Source organism: Asterias amurensis, chromosome 1 (assembly GCF_032118995.1).
Source record: "Asterias amurensis chromosome 1, ASM3211899v1".
In the NCBI taxonomy this organism is placed as follows: Eukaryota; Metazoa; Echinodermata; class Asteroidea; order Forcipulatida; family Asteriidae; genus Asterias; species Asterias amurensis.
In genome coordinates, this window is record NC_092648.1 from 30290806 (window position 1) to 30309335 (window position 18530).

The 18530-nt window shown below is 39.0% G+C and overlaps 1 protein-coding gene and 1 non-coding gene across 2 annotated transcripts; one reads left to right on the top strand and one right to left on the bottom strand.

The window, feature by feature from the left end:
- The first annotated feature begins 173 nt into the window (after positions 1–173).
- LOC139936396 (uncharacterized) lies at positions 174–18359 on the top strand. Its single transcript, XM_071931214.1, has 15 exons — positions 174–252; positions 1224–1930; positions 2555–2693; positions 7437–7504; positions 7936–8075; positions 8511–8607; positions 9033–9145; positions 9491–9643; positions 9913–10020; positions 10497–10619; positions 12396–12524; positions 13852–14020; positions 14188–14556; positions 14870–15201; positions 15916–18359. Exons 2-15 carry the CDS (start codon positions 1264–1266, stop codon positions 16318–16320), a joined length of 3012 nt encoding a protein of 1003 aa, XP_071787315.1. The 5' UTR covers positions 174–252; positions 1224–1263; the 3' UTR covers positions 16321–18359.
- Trnas-aga (transfer RNA serine (anticodon AGA)) lies at positions 4355–4427 on the bottom strand. The gene has a single exon. It is a non-coding gene; the product is annotated as a tRNA-Ser (tRNA).
- Positions 18360–18530: the final 171 nt, after the last annotated feature.

The window sequence follows — 18530 nt, forward strand, 5'->3', positions numbered from 1 at the left end:
TTATTTTAATAATAATATTCAAAAATAGTTGATTTTTATCATAAACGCAAGTCAAAATCAAAATTGAAATATAATACAGGCAAAAATGTTAACAAAACCCACATCATGACCAGAACAATTGGACCAATGAAAACACGTCTTGTAAGTGGTTGAACACAAAATGACTTGGTAGCATTTTGTGATGCAGAGTACGGCGGACGGCGTGTGTTGAAGAAATAAAATACTAAATAGCTAAGCGGTGAGGCGTTGGAAGTAAGTAGGCTATTTTACGATTTTTCGTTTTGATATTTTGAATAAATATTCATTCCACTTTATTAAAATTGCATATGCTTCATTCTGTTGACAAATATTTGAGTGTGGTATTTATATAGGTAAAATGACAGGCCCCCCTGAGCAGCGCAAGCAGGCCGGGTACTCGGTAGCTCGGCCTTCCACCAACATGCACCGCACACGGTCATGAGCTGATGAGATTGAGAGCACCCGTCGCCCCACGTAAACCAAGTCGCCCCACACGCGCGCAGAGCAGAGCATATAATGCACATAAATTAAACGCACCAGCACAAATTAACAATTTTATAAAGCAATTTTTATTTCTGTGGGGTGGGGGGAAAGGGAGAGATTTCTGTGTTAAAATTAAATTTAAATTCTGAATTGAAAAGGAAATTGTACGAAAAAATCCACGGATAACTTTCCGTATGGCGCCACCACTTTTTCACTCATTTTTACAAAAAGGGATATCTCATTGAGGTAAATTAGATACTAGATTATTATTTCATATGGAATGAAAAAGTGGTGGCGTCATACAGAAATTTTTCCAAATCCACTGGCATGACTGGCTAATCACTCCTTTGGGATTTACATTAGTAAGAAATATACATGCATCTAGTGTCGAAATCACCAGTCAATTTCACTAGTCGCCCAGGCCTAGTTGTAGTTCTCACTAGACACACTGGAAAGTCAGGGTGGATATTTCCGTCAGCCTTTACCATGTTTACTCAATAGGTTGCCAGCAAAAATTGAGGAAGTTGTTCCAGTTGAATACTGTCATTGTCGGCCGTACCGTAAGTGAAGACAAATTTGCTCGAAAAACATGAGCTGAAGGCAAGGAACATTAACAGTGGCCAGCCACACGTTGCCCAAATATAAATCAAACTCAAAGCTTTGTACACAGTACGTGTTGATTTTTCTTTTCTTTTAAAGTGCATTATTTTGATCTTGTGCAGGAACATTAAATTGCTAGCAATAGTTGCTCAATCTGCCAAAATGAGTGAAATCACTCCATCCAAACTGAAAGTTGCAGAGCTCAGGAGTGAGCTGCAGCTGCGAGGCCTGGATACCAAGGGTGTAAAGGCAATACTTGTGCAACGACTTGAGGAAGCTCTCTTAGAGGACGATGATGCTTCCACTGACGTTTCCCCAGCACCTGAAGACAAAGAAGAAGAAGATTTTGATGGTGGGTTAGAAGACAATGGAGTGGAGACAGGACAGGAGGCCCTTGAAGAGGATGTGAGCGATGCTCAACCGGACATTGGACAAGTTCTTGATGAAGACAGTTTGTTACAAGACTCTGAGGACAGTGCTGCTCCTACTGAAGAAGGTGAACCAGCTGAACCTGAGCAGGAAGAGGGGGCTCAAGAAATTTCTCAGGAGACGGAAGCTCCTCAGGAGCAGATGGAGCAAGAGACCGAAGCCCCTATGGAGCAAGAGCAAGCTGAAGAGAAAGCGGAGGAAGCACCAGCAATGGAACAGCAAGAACCGGTGACAGAGGTCAAGCCAGAAGAAGAGGTCAAGCCAGAAGAAGAGGTCAAGCCAGAAGAAGAGGTTAAGCCTGAAACCATTGAGGCTGAGGTCAAAATGGAAGCGGAGGAAAGCAAGCCAGATGTTAAGGATGAAACCGGTCAGCCAACAGCCGAAGCAGAAGTGAAAGAAGGTATTATTATCATCATTCATTATTCAGCAAACTTAAAGGCAGTAGACACTATCGGTAATTACTCATAATAAATATTAGCATAAAACCTTGCTTGGTAATGAGTCATGGGGAGAGGTTGATAGTATATAACATTGTGAGAAACGGCTCCCTCTGAAGTGACGTAGTTTTTGAGAAAGAAGTAATTTTCCACAAATTTGATTTCGAGACCTCAAGTTTAGAACTTGAGGTTTTAAAATCAAGCATCTGAAAGCACACAACTTTGTTTAAACAGGGTGTTTTTTCTTTCATAAATATCTAGCAACTTTGACGAACGATTGAGCTCAAATGTTAACAGGTTTGTTATTTTATGCATATGTTGAGATACACCAAGTGAGAAGACTTGTCTTTGACAGTTACCAATAGTGTCCAGTGTCTTTAAACAAGAATAACAATCACTAAATTCGTGAACTTTACAGTTGTTAAATCAAAATAAACATTTAAAAGGAGGTTATATGTGAGAATAAAACCAGTGTGGTGTCCCAGAGACAGATAAGGTCTAAAACACTGGAAAGTCAGAGAAGCAAAACTTATTCTGTGTTTAAATCCTGTTTTTTCGTCTTTTGTTTTTTTCATTTATTCTTTTAGAGAAAAAAGAAGCCCCTGCCAAAACTGAAGAGCAAGAAAAAGAGAAGGACTCTCGTGACAGAAAGCGCGAGCGTGACCATGACCATGGACGAGATAGAGGACGCCATGATCGCTACAGAGATCGCTCACCTAGGAGAAGGTATGTGCAAACACACAAAAAAATGACAAAATAAGAAAACATTTCTCGCTACAGAAATGTTGTTGATCAATGGGATTTGAGTGGGCCAGTCACTGTTAAACTTGTTGCTTCCTAGAGTAAAGCCTTGATTTGTTCAGGCACACAACATGAAGCGCGTCAGATGATTTTTTTCAATTTAGTTGGCAACTGTTCCATAAAAAAAAGAGGTTTTTTTTGCACTTTTCTCTTTATATAACTGCAGTGGCATGGCTGCTTATGTATGGTGTATGTGTATTTTAAGAATAGAGAGAATTTGTTTTAGTTATTCTAGTTGGTTATATTACTGCAGACCTGCCAACCTGTACGCATTTTGCGTACCATGCACGCATTTTGCGTACCATGCACGCATTTTCACCCCTGAGTACGGTGGTACGAGATATTCTGCAGAACGTACGCAAAAAGCTAAATCTATATCGCGGTGTTTTAAAACTGCAGCACGCGTGGACAATTTTGTTCTCAATTTAATCAACTGTTATTCGTTTGACCCCAAGTGCAAAAACAACAGATCAAAAACACCCCATTCACCCCACATCTGAGTGATCATTATGCCCTTCGATAAAAAAGAGGTTGTGCTTAGAATTATTTTTTAAATTCTTACTCCCCCTGGAAAACTAATAAACCAATGCGTAACAGAGGGGGTGGGAATGGCGCATACCAGTTCGGTCAACCTGGTATAGTACATGACATGTACAGCCTTATGCATGGATGTACATGTACGTGCACACAACGCACGTGTTCGGCTCGAATTCGTTCGGCGTCGCCGTGTGTTTATACTATGCAACATGGATGCCGATCGAAGGCGAAGTGTCAGTGATGGGGGAAAAAGTACTCCTCCACCCAGAAAAAAAAGAATGCATGTTCCAAAGAAGGTTCTCCCTCAACGTGAAAAATTATGCATTTTGCACAGTGCACGTGTGCAGTCGGCAGTGCACACACTTTGACATTTTAGACATCTCAAAGAGCGGCAGCAGTTTAGGTCAGGAGGTAGCATTCATGTTATTATTTACATCACAATTTTTTCCCAACTCCCGAGAATTTGGGGAGAATAATGGGAATTTGATGGCTTGTAATCTTTGTATAAGCCTGATAAGGGAAACAAATGATGAATTGAAGCATGCCTGAATTGAAGTGGAACTGGAAAACTCTACAGTGGGCTTTCGTTTGTCCGTTTACTGGGCAACCAAAGATGGATACCAAGTTATAATATTTGCATTCCGAGTTTAAGTTACTAATAATGTAGGAACATTGTTCGACAGAGCTTGTCAATGAAATAAATATATGTTATGGATCAGAAATGTGTCAAAATGGGCTCACCGCCCGTAGGGAAACCCCTGGCCAATTTTTTTTGTGCCCCTTCCTAGGCATTTGGAACATGGTTCCAGCAGTCAACTGGTTATTTCTTTTTCATGTTTTTTTCAGACTGTTCAGGTCACGAGCACAAAAAGTCAGAAAAGGCCACATCAACCACCCCTAAAATAACCACTGATATCATATATAATAGATGTTAAATTTGCATCGGGGATAAAGAATAGTAATTTTTGTTTTTTACCCATACACTGATGTGTGTTAGCACTGTATACTCAGTACTTTCCCGAGTCCTGTGAAAAAATATCACAGGCATTTTACTCGGGTGGGATTCGAACCCACGACCCTTGCAATTCTAGAGCAGTGTCTTACCAACTAGACTACCGAGTTGCCCGGCAGCTAGAGGCAGTTCGAATCCTATGTTTTGGCAGCGGGTACCGCAACGATATATAATAGATGTTAAATTTGCATCGGGGATAAAGAATATTAATTTTTTTGTTTTTTACCCATACACCGATGTGTGTTAGCACTGTATACTCAGTACTTTCCCGAGTCCTGTGAAAAAATATCACAGGCATTTTACTCGGGTGGGATTCGAACCCACGACCCTTGCAATTCTAGAGCAGTGTCTTACCAACTAGACTACCGAGGTTGCCCGGCAGCTAGAGGCAGTTCGAATCCTATGTTTTGGCAGCGGGTACCGCAACGATATCATGATACAACTTTTTTTTATGAAGTAGCCTGTATTTTGTGTGAATATGATATATAATTACATTAAATGAATGGTTCATCTAAAATGAAGTGGTCCATGGTTTTTGCTGACTGACCGTAAGCATTGTGCCATATGTCGTTGTGCACTGGGCGATCATGTTTATGCCGCTGCGATAATGTGGTACTCAAAAAAAAATTACAAGGTTGGCAGGTCTGTTACTGCAGTGCCATGTGTTCAGGGCTCAAATTTTGGGGAAAAATCCACAAGATCGCAGGGCTTGTGGCTCAGAATTTTTACTGGACCGGAATATTTTTTACAAGACCAAAGAAAAAAACAAAAAGTTAACACAATAGTACCAAATGGGTTCGAATCCCATCCGAGTAACATGTCTGTGATATTTTTTTCACAGGACTTGGGAAAGTACTGAGTATATAGTGCTAACACACATCTGTGTATGGGGGGGGGGGTAATTAATAACAAATGAATGTAGCAACAACCTTGATCCCAAATGCTTAAGCTACATTTGTTAAACAAACTAATGGGAAGGAGTGTGCTGAGTGTATTTCCTTGAAAGGGACTTCCCCTTCACCGATCCAAAAAACCATGGCCCATAGTTATTACTCACTGCAAGTAGACTTTGACCTGAATCCATACTACATTGTACCTAAAGTCAGGGTGCCAGTGCACTTCCATCATACCTGAATTATTTTTGAAGTAATTCATCGTTAGACACAAACACACACAGCATTGTTTGTGTTGAGCAAGTTTGATCTATTCAAACTATTAGACACAAACACACACAGCATTGTTTGTGTTGAGCAAGTTTGATCTATTCAAACTATGCTTGATCAATCGTATTTATATGATGGATAAGTTCAAGGTTTGCTGGCATGGGGCTGAATGGGGCTAGTTGGTAAGTTTGGTAACATAAAAGTACAACATATATATGTCTGTACAGTGCTTAATGTATGCTGCCATGATTGCTCTGTCTTTGGCGATGTTTGAAATCCACTTCTTGTTTCTAGGGGAAAACTTTTTTTCTGTCATTTGGTTGAATACTGGTAGAGGTAAATGCTCATATTTTAGCCCCGTTAGACAGACAGTGTCTGTGTCCATCATTTGTTATTATTTTGCCTATAACGGGCGTGGTCACCAGTTTCAAAATCAGCCTTTCTGGTTTACTTGGACAGATTTGTTGATATTGTTGTCTTTTCAAATGTAATTTCACAAGGAAACAAAATTTGCCATTTTTATTTATGCTGGTGAAATTTAAAAATTGGTGACCTTTTGACCTTGAATTTGATCTTGTAGCCAGCGTTGTAGCCACGGTGGGCGAGCCCGCCCAGCACTGACAATTTCCGCCCGGCACTTCAGCTGAAAAATAGACTGCCGCCCACCACAAAATTTCCCCCCAAATTAATAAAAAATTAAAAGTTCTACTGATATTGATCACATTGCAAGACTAAAATGTCATGTTTTTTCGTGTTTTGTCATTTTAAATGCAGTTTGTAATTTGTTTGAGCCAGAATTACGAGCAATTAAAACCTCAAACGTGTTTTCCCATTTTACTTGCCTCTTGCCATCTTGTGAAGTTTTCTTCGTGAAATGTGCCCTGACGTTTTTATTGAACGAACTATATATTAGTGTAGAAGGCGTACCGTCTATACAGGCTGGCAGCAGTGCTGGTACTGTGCACATGTACACGATGTATGTATGTACATGTGGTGTACACCAGCGCGCTAGTGGTAGACCCTAGAGTGCACAACATGTACAAGTCTAGTCGTGAGGTTTTCGCGGGGATTTCACGCATTCCATGTACACACAAACAGTATCGCCACACAACAGTACGAGGGGGCTGTGTAAAGTCTAGTGTACGAGTTCGCGTGTCCCGGATGTAGGCATGTAAACACGTTCGCTTCGTCCACACGTGTGACAGCGCGATAGGTTTTTAACTTGAATGAGATCTGTGTAAATTTTAAGATGGCCTCGCAACGTACGGTAAGCTGGACGACTTTTTTGGAAAACGGGAAAAGATTGGAAGATGATATAAAAGTATCTCGTGCAGCTTCAGTTAGTGCTGAGAATGAAACTGTACCTGAGACAATCAAGACAGTTACTCCACCTTCAAAGTTCAAGTTCAACTTCATCGCGGCGGGATTACAACAAGCAAACAGCAGAAACTATTTCAAAAACAGTCTGTTCACAACAAATGCATCACAATTATTTTGTATTAACACATTTTTGTAATAACAATTGTCATTATACTTAAAAATTGTGATTCTTGAATCTTACATAATGTGCATTTGGCACGATTGGAATGTTAATATTTAGCCCTAAATAAAAACAATCCTTACAACAAAGTACGTGCACTGCTCGCAATTTCTGACCAAGTTTAAATTCAGCTGCGCTCACCACTAAAAATGTCCTAGCTACAACGCTGCTTGTAGCTCACATGAACTTTTCAGAAAGTTGGGGGGGGTGTAATGCCATTTGTTGCTTTCCAGCTCGGCATACTTGATGCTAAAAAATGTGATTCTACACAATGTTCTATTTATGTAATGTAAGAAGATTCAAATGTGAAAAAGTCGCTATTCTTTCTTCTATATGGTTGAATCTCTGCTTTTCTGTTACATTTTATTTAAACAGCCTGTCTAAATCCCTCATGTTGATTTCTTGTATATTTTTAGGAGCCCTTCCCCAGCAGTGATGGAAGAGGATGATGATATTCCAGAGACAACATGCGTACTCAGCAAATGTAAGAAACAGTTTCATACTATGATGTTTTTGTTATCATTTAAGGATTTATTTATGGGATTTTACTAAAGATATCAGAATATTAACTTTTCAGAAATATTTTTTATATGGGATTGGAAAGTGTAAATCATTCTAGTTTGGTTTGCTTGGACTGCGTTTAACTTTCCATTGGATCTTGATTATTGGGGAGGGTGCTAGATTCAATAGTAGCATGATTGCCTTTACACTTCAGGGTTTTCCCAGGATTTTTTTCAGAACTGGTGGGGATTATTAAACCAAATGTTTGCCCGCTGATTTGAAACAAGGCTCTCAGAATGTTTTGTGCTTGGTGTTTTTCTTTGGTTGTCAAAGATGTCCTGTGCAATCTGGGGCATTCTAAATGGTGTTATCTTATTTGATTTTCGAGATTTGAAATCTTTTTTTTTTGCACAGATATTTCTGATTTGAACGTTAAAGTGAGCAAAGACGGCACAACAGCTCAGCCTCTCACCATGGATGGCTTTGCTTTCTTGTGGGGAGGAGTCAAAGGAACACACGGTGCTGCCAAGGGGAAAGTGGGCTTTGAAGTCAAGGTACATGATGATCCTTCTCAGACTTTCAAACAGGAAATCCAAATAATTCTAGTTTCTTAATACCATCCGCTTTACAAGAAAATCCCATTGCCTGCATCAAGGGTCCTGTCTGCATTCACGGTTTAAAAACTCCTTGCAGACCAGCAAATGCGACAGCGTTGTTTTGTCTTAATTGTTTTTATTTGAACCAAGTTTGCTTGTACTTTTGTTTCTTCTACACTTTGTATTTTGCCCTGACAAATAATAATAGTTAAATGGTGTTGGATTTAGCATTTACATCATTTGCTCAGTAATTGTGAAAAGTCAAATCAACTTAAATTTTCCTATGGTACTTAGTTTTTAGGAAACGAATCTTGATAAGGAAATTTGGTTGGTCAAGTTGAAGAACCAATAAAATAATGCTGGTTTGATTTTTACTTGTTGCTGTTCTTGTAGCTGGAAAAACATCTTGAGGTGAACCAGCTTCCAATTGATGAAACTAAAAATGTTGTTCGAGTCGGTTGGTCTACAGACGACACCTCTCTTCAATTAGGTAAATTTTAAAACATACTCCAAGACGGTACACCCATACCTTTGCACAAAGAGTTTGGGGTTCTTCTTTTTGTTACAAAGAAAAACATTGTGGGTGACCTTGGTTCCATCGTGTAAAAGTCTCCACAGCTCTGAGTATGAGTGATGTCAGTTTTTTACTTTTTTACAGTTTGTTAAGGCCTACAATTTTATGAAGTTTCAAAGCTTCAAGAGCGTTACTTTTTTTATGCATTGCATCCGTCACACAAATTAAAAAATTTTTGAGTTAAAAAACTGACACACGGGTTCCATTTACCTTTGTAATTCCTAACAAATGGCAAGCAAAACAACATTTATGCCAAGTAGGTTTTTAGACAAAGCATTTTTCAGTTTAGAGCTCTGTTTTCTTTTCTTAAAATCACCAACACTGTTCCATGTTCCTTAAAGGTGAGGAGGCCTTCTCTTATGGATATGGAGGAACTGCCAAGATTTCTGTTCAGTGCAAATTCAGTGATTATGGTGAAAAGTTTGAAGCTGGAGATGTGATCGCCTCGTACTTGGTAAGGAACTTTATTTTGTTCTTGTCTTGTCATTTCAAGAAATCTTTAGAAAAAAAACATCTCTTCAAATATTGACTTTGAATCTGCTTTAGAACTTTAAATTCTTATCAAAATATACTTTTCATTAGAGTGAGATAAATCTTCCAGAAGTAATTGTTCAAATAAAAACTATTTTTTCTCAATTGAACCTGTTTCTTTCAAAATCATTTGGGGTTCAGGAAAAATATTGAGCGACAACAATCCCTGCCGTCTTGTAGATCACCCCCCCCCCAACCACCCTCCCCCTCAATTAGAACCCTGTTCGTTTGGCATTGACATTCTGTCTTTTTCCATTTCTCAAACCAGGATTTTGAAGGAGAGAAACCCACCATCTCATACAGCAAGAATGGCAATGATCTTGGTGTGGCCTTCACCATCGATGAGGATCTGGAGGGCAAAGCACTGTTCCCCCATGTGCTTCTCAAGAATACATCTATTGCAGTTAACTTTGGTCAGAAGGTAAGGGTTAATCTTCCTGCTTAGTTCTCCCCCTCAGAAAAATCAGCAACATTTTTTATTGAATAGCCTATTCCATGTATATGTGTACATATTTATGTCGGCTCTTGTATTAGATAAAAGTTTACTACCATTTTTTCAAGGGCAATATGTCTTAGGTGAGTCAATTCACTGCAAAAAAAGAATTGGTGGATTTCAAGTGACAGATTATTGTTTGGTATAGTGGTGAATGACATTTCAAAACTAATTATTTTGTGTTGTGCATCGTACAGGAAGAGCCATTTTTCCCTGTGCAAGAAGGCTTCACACTGATTGGTTCAGTACCCGTTGAAGATAGAGTCCGTGGGCCTCTTCCCCCAGCCACTAAGAAAGACTCAGAGGTAAGCAACCACCCAGTCTGTCTGCATTGTAGAACCTAGATTGAATATGATTTTGCAAATATATGAAGTCTTTGAAAGTGTGTGGTGTACTAGCAAGGTCGTTTGCCTCAAGAAAGGCATGGTCAGGCCTGGAATTACATTGAGGCCTTGGCCCTGGTTGGCCCTAGTGCCCCTTAAAAAAAATTCTCCATAGACTAAGATTTTCCAATGGAAGTGGCCTTTTCAAAATAATAATGGCCTTGCCCTCTTGAGGATGAAATTCTAGGTCAGCATGGTTCAGGCTTGGTTTTACACAGGTTTGGGCCTTCATTGCCCTAGTCTTTGCCTTGGTGTCCCTTAAAAAGTTTCCCCTTAGACTGTGAGATTTTCCAATGTAAGTGCCCTTTCTAAAAGAATAAAATGGCCTTGCCCTCTAAAAAAATTCAGTATTTGCTTGGTTTTGTTTGTAATTTTACTGTTTAATCTTGGATTTTCAGATCTTGATGATGGTCGGCCTACCAGGTGCTGGTAAGACCACGTGGGTAGAGAAGTACTGCAAAGAGCACCCTGAGAAGAAGTACTACATCCTAGGCACCAACCTTATCATGGATAAGATGAAGGTAACATAGAATGCTCATCCAATACATCCCACACGCTGAAAGGCCTAATTTACTGTGTATGACAAGTGTAGCTTACACACAAGGTTGCAATTCACTGAATGCTGTTAGAAATTAGTTTAAGTAAAGTTTCATTTTGAAGAATAGTTTTTAGGGACTGGGGGATTTTTTAGTTGTGCTGTTTCCCTTTATTCAAAATGTATTAGGTTTTATAATTATATAGTATACGTGTGTGCCAAATACCTTCTTCTTTTTTTGTGTCACATATCACCAACTTAGGTAATTGTGCTATGCAAGTGATCCCCTCTTCATCAAATAATCCCTGTCCATTGTGAATTGTTTTTAGCCAAAACTTCAACGGTTGTGAACATCTCAAACTCTTGTGCAGTAAAACTCTGAGTGCAGTAGAATACATTGATCAGACTTTGATTTGAAAGACTGTGTGTAGCTTTTGAATACTATATACAAAGGTCGAGGTATAACTCTTTTGGTTTTGAAGCAAAGAATATAATCTTAAAGAAACTCAAATTTGTCTCCTTTAACTCAAAAAGTGATCTTTCAAATAAAAAATAATCAATTCTGAAACCAACAAAGTGTGATCCTTTGGAGATGGCAACATGCAATGCTGAAAACATACTTCTGTTGAAAGTAAGCAGTTCTAACTGTTCTGTTAATTACAGCAATATTTTGGCTTTAATCATAGAGCAACCCAATGCAGTTTCTATTTCTGTACGCACAATGTATTGGCCATCAGATGCAGAGGTATATTTTTCGGCAGAGTTTGAAATGTGGAGAAAGTACTGCGCTGCTATTCTTAAAATCTTTTGTGTTACACTGAGTTGACAGATGAGGTTGTGCAGTTGATGACAAATTTGAAATATTTTTAAAGGAGTTCACCAGTATTTGCCATCGGATTAGTGGAGCATCTACGTGTACATTGGAAGGATTATTTCCAGTTCCATTTAAAGTTTAACTGTACATAGCTAATGTTAAGGGGTCTTCATAAAGCATTTTTTTAATGTTATTTTGTAAAACATTTTTGATACGGATTTGCAAATTGACTTTATGAAAATTTAGGTTTTTTTCTTAAATAATTGGAGAATCAGTGAACCATTCCTTAATTTTTTATATTATTTTTGTTTACTTTATTTCTTTTAAGCATTGAATGTAATGTACTTTTTAATTGTTTAAAACACTGTTAGGAGTGTTTTGATGTATTGCAGGCCTACCGTACTTTCTGTTTTCTTTTTAACCAAAGTTAAAATACTTGAAATCAGCATTTTGTGAATTGCTGCCCTGAAAGTGAGCTACACAGTCATACATCAGGCTTTCTGGAATGGCCTATAGAACTTCCTGAGTTGTTAGGGTCTGACATTTCCAAGGAGATTCTATTTATAGTTTGTGACATAATGTACAGGCTACTCAGCCTTTATCCACACAGATGCTTGATGCTGAACACCAATGATAAAACCTCCCTGAGGATGATACTCTATACGAGATTGCCCAGCGATAACATCACAGACTAACAGTCACAACACAGAGTTAAACATTTGTAAGTAGAGAACGATGATGACCCTGGTGGGATAAGTCCGATCGACATAAGCTTCGGAAACACAGTGAGTCTTTGTGACTTCAAGATCGTCTTTCTTTAGTCAGGGATCTAATCTGAATCTTTCTTCCCAGGTTGGTTTCATTAGTAACTGTGTGATGCACTTTCTCTGGCATTGCACAAAGTTTTAAAGCTTGTATAATAACCACCTCAACCCCACAAATCTGTAGGTGATGGGACTCCCTCGAAAGCGCAACTACAGTGGCCGCTGGGATACCTTAATGGACAGGGCAACTAAATGTCTGAACCGCTTCTTTGACATGGCTTCTCGTAAGAAGCGCAACTTCATCTTGGATCAGGTTAGTAATACAACTCAAACCTTTCAACTCCTCTCTAACAGTTATTATTATTTGGTTTTTTTGTATTCACCTTTTTTAGCTGTGTAAGTTTAAAAGCTAAAGCGTAGTTTATTATCTAACAGTTTGGTGATGCCAAATTGCTACATTTGACACTACTTCTTTCCAGGAACTTTTTATTTATTTAATTTTTTTTGGGTGGATTATAGTTTTTTTGTACCCTTGAAAAGGAATGTTTCCCTAAAGGTGACTTTCATGTTAAGATGGAATAGTACAGTATGTGTAATTGTATATAATTTAAACAGTTACAGAATGGCTACCCTCAAATATTAAGAGGACGAAGTGAACCTTGGAAGGGAATACATTGCAGGCATGATATTCTTCCTAGTTAAGTCTGATTTCTGATTTATTTAAAGTTTCCCCCGTGAGGGGGGAGGATTCAGCAAAACCGATAAGCCCTGAATAGTCGATTAGAGTCTACACCATGTACACATGTAGGTCATCCCTTGATCGATATTAAAAACAGTCACCATTTTTATCGAAGAACCAAATACCATGCCTGAATTAGGCGGTGAGATCAATTAAGAAGTCCTGCTGGAAGTCCTGCCGAAGAAAGATGACCATCCCAAAGCGATAAATCAGTCCAGTAGACAGTTCTGTACATTTTTTTTTTAAACAAATACCTGCATTGGAAACAATAACTTGGTTTATTTTGAAGCATAGTTTCATATAGACATTCACACTTTGAATGCCCCCACAACATCTCAAATCTTTGCCTGTAGGCCAGAAGTCTTTTAATGAAGTAAGAATGAGGAAAAGAGGAGAGACTTGTAAGGTATATGAAGTAATAATGAGGAAAAAAAGAGGAGAGACTTTTAAGACATTATTTTGCCTGAAGTTTGAAAAAGCTTGTAGGTAATTATTTGTTAATTTGATTTTTCAATATACACTTATAGGATCTTAATGGGTCTGAAGTCTAAAACTTGTGGACACCATTTTAGAAGGTGGCTTGGTATTTCTTTAGTTGATTGTATGTGCTTGTATTATAAACTGATAGATTAAGGTGTTTCAAGTAGTGTTAATGGCACTGAAATAACCCATTTTTAATTTGTCATTTTTCTCTCAGCGAAAGGTGAGTTCCATAAAGTAGGTGGTTAGTAGGGGTAGAGAGACAGGGGCGTGGGATGGAACTCAGACACCTGAGACTTACTTTACTGATGTTATAATCCATGTTGTGGAATTCCTCATTGCAGAGAGTTACCAAGCCGGCCAATCTTGTCCCTTTTTATCGAGAACTTTAATCCTTTCTCCATTTATTACCCGATGTCAGACAAATGTGTATCCCTCTGCAAGAAGACGAAAAATGCGACCTTTTGAGGGTTTCACCGGAAAAGCAATCGTAGTAGTACCCACAGATGAGGAATTTCAGAAGCGAATTGAAAAACGCACAAAGGAGGAAGGCAAGGACGTGCCCGAACATGCAGTGTTGGAAATGAAAGGTAGGATCAACATCGCAGACTCCACACAACCAGTGAGACAATCTCATAGCTATAGGTACCAGCTTCAGGGAATCGCCCTCTAGGGGTATAGTTGTAGGGCTTGCGCACCGAAACATGCACCACTATTTGTTCTAATGCTGGTCGATTTTTATCACTCTTTTAACCAGCCAATTTTGAGCTGCCAGAAGGCGGTCAACTCTTTGAAGAGGCCATCTTTGTGGAGCTGAACAAAGAGGAGTCCAAGCCCCTGGTAGAAAAGTACAACAAGGAGGGACGTGATGCCGTTGGATCAGCTCCAAAGCGATTCCGAGATGACCGTGACCGTCGTAGTGGTAGCGGTGGTGGGTACAACCGTGGAGGGGGAGGCTTCAACCGTGGTGGCGGCTTCCACCGTGGTGGCAGCGGAGGTGGTTTTGGCGGAGGCTACAATCGTGGTGGTGGTGGTGGTGGTGGTTACAATCGAGGTGGTTATGATCGAGGAAATGACCGTGGTGGCAACCGAGGTGGATACAGGGATCAGAGACAAAACCGTGGAGGTCAGTAGCAGCTAATTTACTCTTTTATAACTTTTCCCAAATTTTTTTTTAGGGAATGGCATGTCACCATTCAAATTTCGAAATTTGTTGCAGGTGTCATAATATTCTAATTGTAGTTGAATTTGTTGAAAATTTTCCTCAAAAGGAGTGGTGTGTAACCATTCAAAATTACAAATTGGGAAATGTGGTATTCATATCGCTTTTATTGATGCAGGTGTGATGTTATTCTAATGGCTGTTTGATTTGTCGAAAATGTCAATGAAATTGATGAATGATTAATCAGTGATACAAATCTTGTTTTCTACTAACACAGGTTATGGTGGTGGAGGAGGAGGATACGGCAGTGGAGGTTACGGTGGTGGCAGTAGCGGTGGAGGCTACCGTGGAGGTTACGGAGGCAGCAGCGGCGGTGGTGGCTACAGAGACAACAGAAGCTCTGGTCATAGCGGCAGTCACAGTGGTGGTGGCAGTAGCTACGGCGGCAGCAGGGGTAGCAGCGGCAGCAGTTATGGCAACCGAGATTCAAGCAGCTACGGCAACCGTGGTGGAAGTAGTTACGGAAGCGGAGGTGGTGGTGGTGGCAACTATGGCAGTAGCTACAACAGACGAGACCAGGGATCCTCTGGATCTTCATATAACAGACAGGTAGGACAGTCTTGCCAATGGGAGTCTTTGGAACGCTAGGTGGTAGCAGACTTACCTGGGGTGGATTTCACAAAGAGTTATGACTAGTCTTATCTAGAGGTTGGACATGCTACTCGTCCAAACTTAGGACTAGCCTTAAGTTTTTAATAATTAAAAAGAGTCATCGGACTTGCCTAAATTGGAAGAAACTGACCCCAGGTAAATTCCCATGTTTATGTAGTGAGCACGCACACATTACAAAAAACCCAATGTACTTGCCTGGTAAGCCTGCTGCCACCACCTAGTATCCCCAAAAGTCTCTAAGTCTTGTCTGTACTCTACAGGGTGTTTGTTTGTAATTTCCCATTTGCAAAATGTAACTATATCTCCTAGTAATGCATTGTGTATTTACACCTTGGTTGTTGAGTTACAGTCGCAGTCCAAAAAAAGAGTTGTGCTTGGGCCTTCTTGGATGAACTGGTACAAAGTTTACTTTGTTATGCATAGACATGTGTTTCTTTGTATTGTATGTCTCTGCTGTATGTATGTGCATAGTTATGTGGTAATCAGTGCCATACAATTTGGCACAGCTCATTTGTTTTTCTTTCTCATTTAGTACCATATTGAGTGAACTGAAGAACACTGTACAATGTTGTGTGTTATGGGACGTTTCCTCTTATCATGCCCCCAAAAAGTTGCATGTCTGATAACCTTTTGTCAATATATTGTTTTCAGGGGAGTTATGGTAGTTCTGGTGGCTACAGTAGTCAGGGACAGGGAGGCAGTGGTTATGGAAGCAACACTGGGGCGAGCAGCTACAACAGTGGTAGTGGAGCAAGCAGCACCACTGGTGGAAGCTACGGCAGCGGCTCTGGTACCTCTGGCTATGGCTCCAGCGCCAACACTGGCTATGGCTCCAGCCCCAACACAGGTGGTACCAGTCAGGTGGCACCCACAACCGGTCAACAGGGATACACCAACCAGCAGTATCAACAATATGCACAGCAGTATCAGCAGTACCAACAATACTACCAGAATAACCCTCAGTACGCCCAGCAGTACGCCCAGTATGCCCAGCAGTATGGTAACTACGGAGGATACGGTCAGGGCTCGGGAGCCAGTGGTGGTACCTCTCAGTAGAAGCCATTTTGGTCAAAGCAAACCTTTCCAACCAGTCTGCTTTTACTGGCGTCCTCTTTTTTTATACTTGATAAAGAAATTCTTTCTTGGGAATGTGATTTAAGGCTACTATTTTAACGATGGGTTTACGGTGGAATAGTGGTACAAAAATCAAAGTGATATTTTTCATTTTAGAAATTTGTAAATATTTTAGACATTAAATCCTGAATCTTGTTCTGCATTACTCTTTAATGGTAATGCCTTGTTTTAGATGAGCGTTGTGAATAGAGTATGAAACTTTGAACCAAGGATACTTCCAATAGTGTGTTCTTCACCATCTGTGTTAAAACCATGAGGGGAAAAAACGAAATAAATGAAGACAAAAAATGTATTACTCCGTTTCTGAAACGAGTAAAAATTAATGATTTGTTAAACCATATTCATATCAAATGTAGTTAGGGCAGTTAATTTGCTTTTTGCTTTTAAATAGTTTAGCAAAAGTTTAAATGGCGTGTTAGAAATCAAGGAAAGATTCTTTTGATATGGTTGTTTTCTACAATTTTTTTATTTTTTATTATAATTTTTTTTTGCTTTTTGTTTATTATAGTTTATTTAAGAGTGAAATTCTGTCATTCCAATTTTGTATCGATTTGTTCTGAAGGTTTTATTGTAACAGTGCCATTGTATTTGGTGTACTTTGTAGTAGCAGTCAGTTAGAAGGTGCCCACACGCCCATGTTTTCATCCAAATTATAACCCTAAACCCACAAATTGAGTAGGGTAATAATGTCTTCTCATATATCTTCATTGGAGATGAGATTAATTTTTGTTATCTACTGTACATGCCATACTGTTTGTAAAGTTGTTGGTCATCCCTTCCCCAGGCATTGTTGCTTCAATCCCAACCAAAATGGGCTTTTGAAACTAAACATACCCTCCAAGTCCTTCAAGCAATATTGTTACCTCAAGCTGGAGCGAAGGACCATGCAATGAGAACTAACATGGAATGGGGGCCGTTTCCATGATATTTGGTTGATTGTCGTTGCCGAGTTCTGCTTTTTTCTAGACCTTAAAAAAAGAGATATTATGTGGTTGGGGGATGATCCATTATTTCCTGTGATTGTGTAGGTGAACCAACAGTTAACGCTAGTATGTTGTTAGACATGCATGATATCAGTATGTTTACATATTACAGTGTTCTCTATTGAAATATTTTGCCTGTAAATTAATTCATTGTACATGCACCATGAAGTTAATGTTAAGATGAGTGGGAGACGCGGCCTATTATGATAGATGACTGTTCCAAAGATACCTCTTTTGCTAGAATCATTGATGAAAATGTTTTATGTGGTAGTTTTTTCTTCGGTTTTTACCTAGATCTTCAAAAGTGATCGAGAGAGTCGTCTTGTTAAAATAAAATATTGATGTTTACTTTTTAAATGAATCAATCTTTTAAAAATTATATGCAAGGAAAAAAGTGATGCAGGTGTTTTTTGTAATGATACTTGAAAAATGAATGAATGATTGAAGATATTTGTTTAGGCTTTTTTCTTCATTTCATGTTTTTGTCAAAACAGGATTTTAGTTTTAGATCCATTTATGAGGTATGTGAAAAAGCACGGATTATTTTGGGGGGTATAAGCTTTTGTTCCTCATTTCATGTTTTTGCCAAAACAGGATTTCAGTTCATAAATCCCATGTATGAATAGCACCGATAATCTGTTTTGGGGGTTTTAATCAAAATAAAGCTGCTGTAATTTGCCAATGCTTGCTTCGTTCTCGCAGAGTCGTCCAAACGGACTGGTTTTAATTATCTATTTTGGTTCTATATTTTCATTTGTCATTAAGCACATTTACACAATCATAGAACTCAGGGACCCTAGTTCTGTTATTCTTACTTTTGTATAGTGAAGAAGAAAAAAACTGGAGAATTCTGGTGATCCTGGTGAAGAAGTGTTGATTCTTTCAAATTAAATACTGGAACTTTTTTAACTGATGAGATTAGAGATTCTTGAGATGGATTAATAAACAAAAACTGTGGAGATTTATTCGCATCCTTGACATCAGATTTGCGTCTTGTAACAATTTATTTTGTCAAAGTCTTTGTTTCTTATTAAAAACAGATTATGCAAATATGCATTGTCGGCAAATCATAAATGGCTTCTTCAAAGTGGTGCTCCAGTCGCAACAAAATGTAAACTCAATGTAATTTTGGCTGGTAACTTGTTTTTG

Excerpts from the sequence above, each read along its gene's own strand:
- LOC139936396 (XM_071931214.1), top strand. The coding sequence starts at position 1,264 with ATGAGTGAAATCACTCCATCCAAACTGAAAGTTGCAGAGCTCAGGAGT. Across the intron at positions 8,608-9,032 it reads CGACACCTCTCTTCAATTAG|GTGAGGAGGCCTTCTCTTAT; the intron begins GTAAATTTTAAA and ends TGTTCCTTAAAG. Across the intron at positions 12,525-13,851 it reads GCAACTTCATCTTGGATCAG|ACAAATGTGTATCCCTCTGC; the intron begins GTTAGTAATACA and ends ACCCGATGTCAG.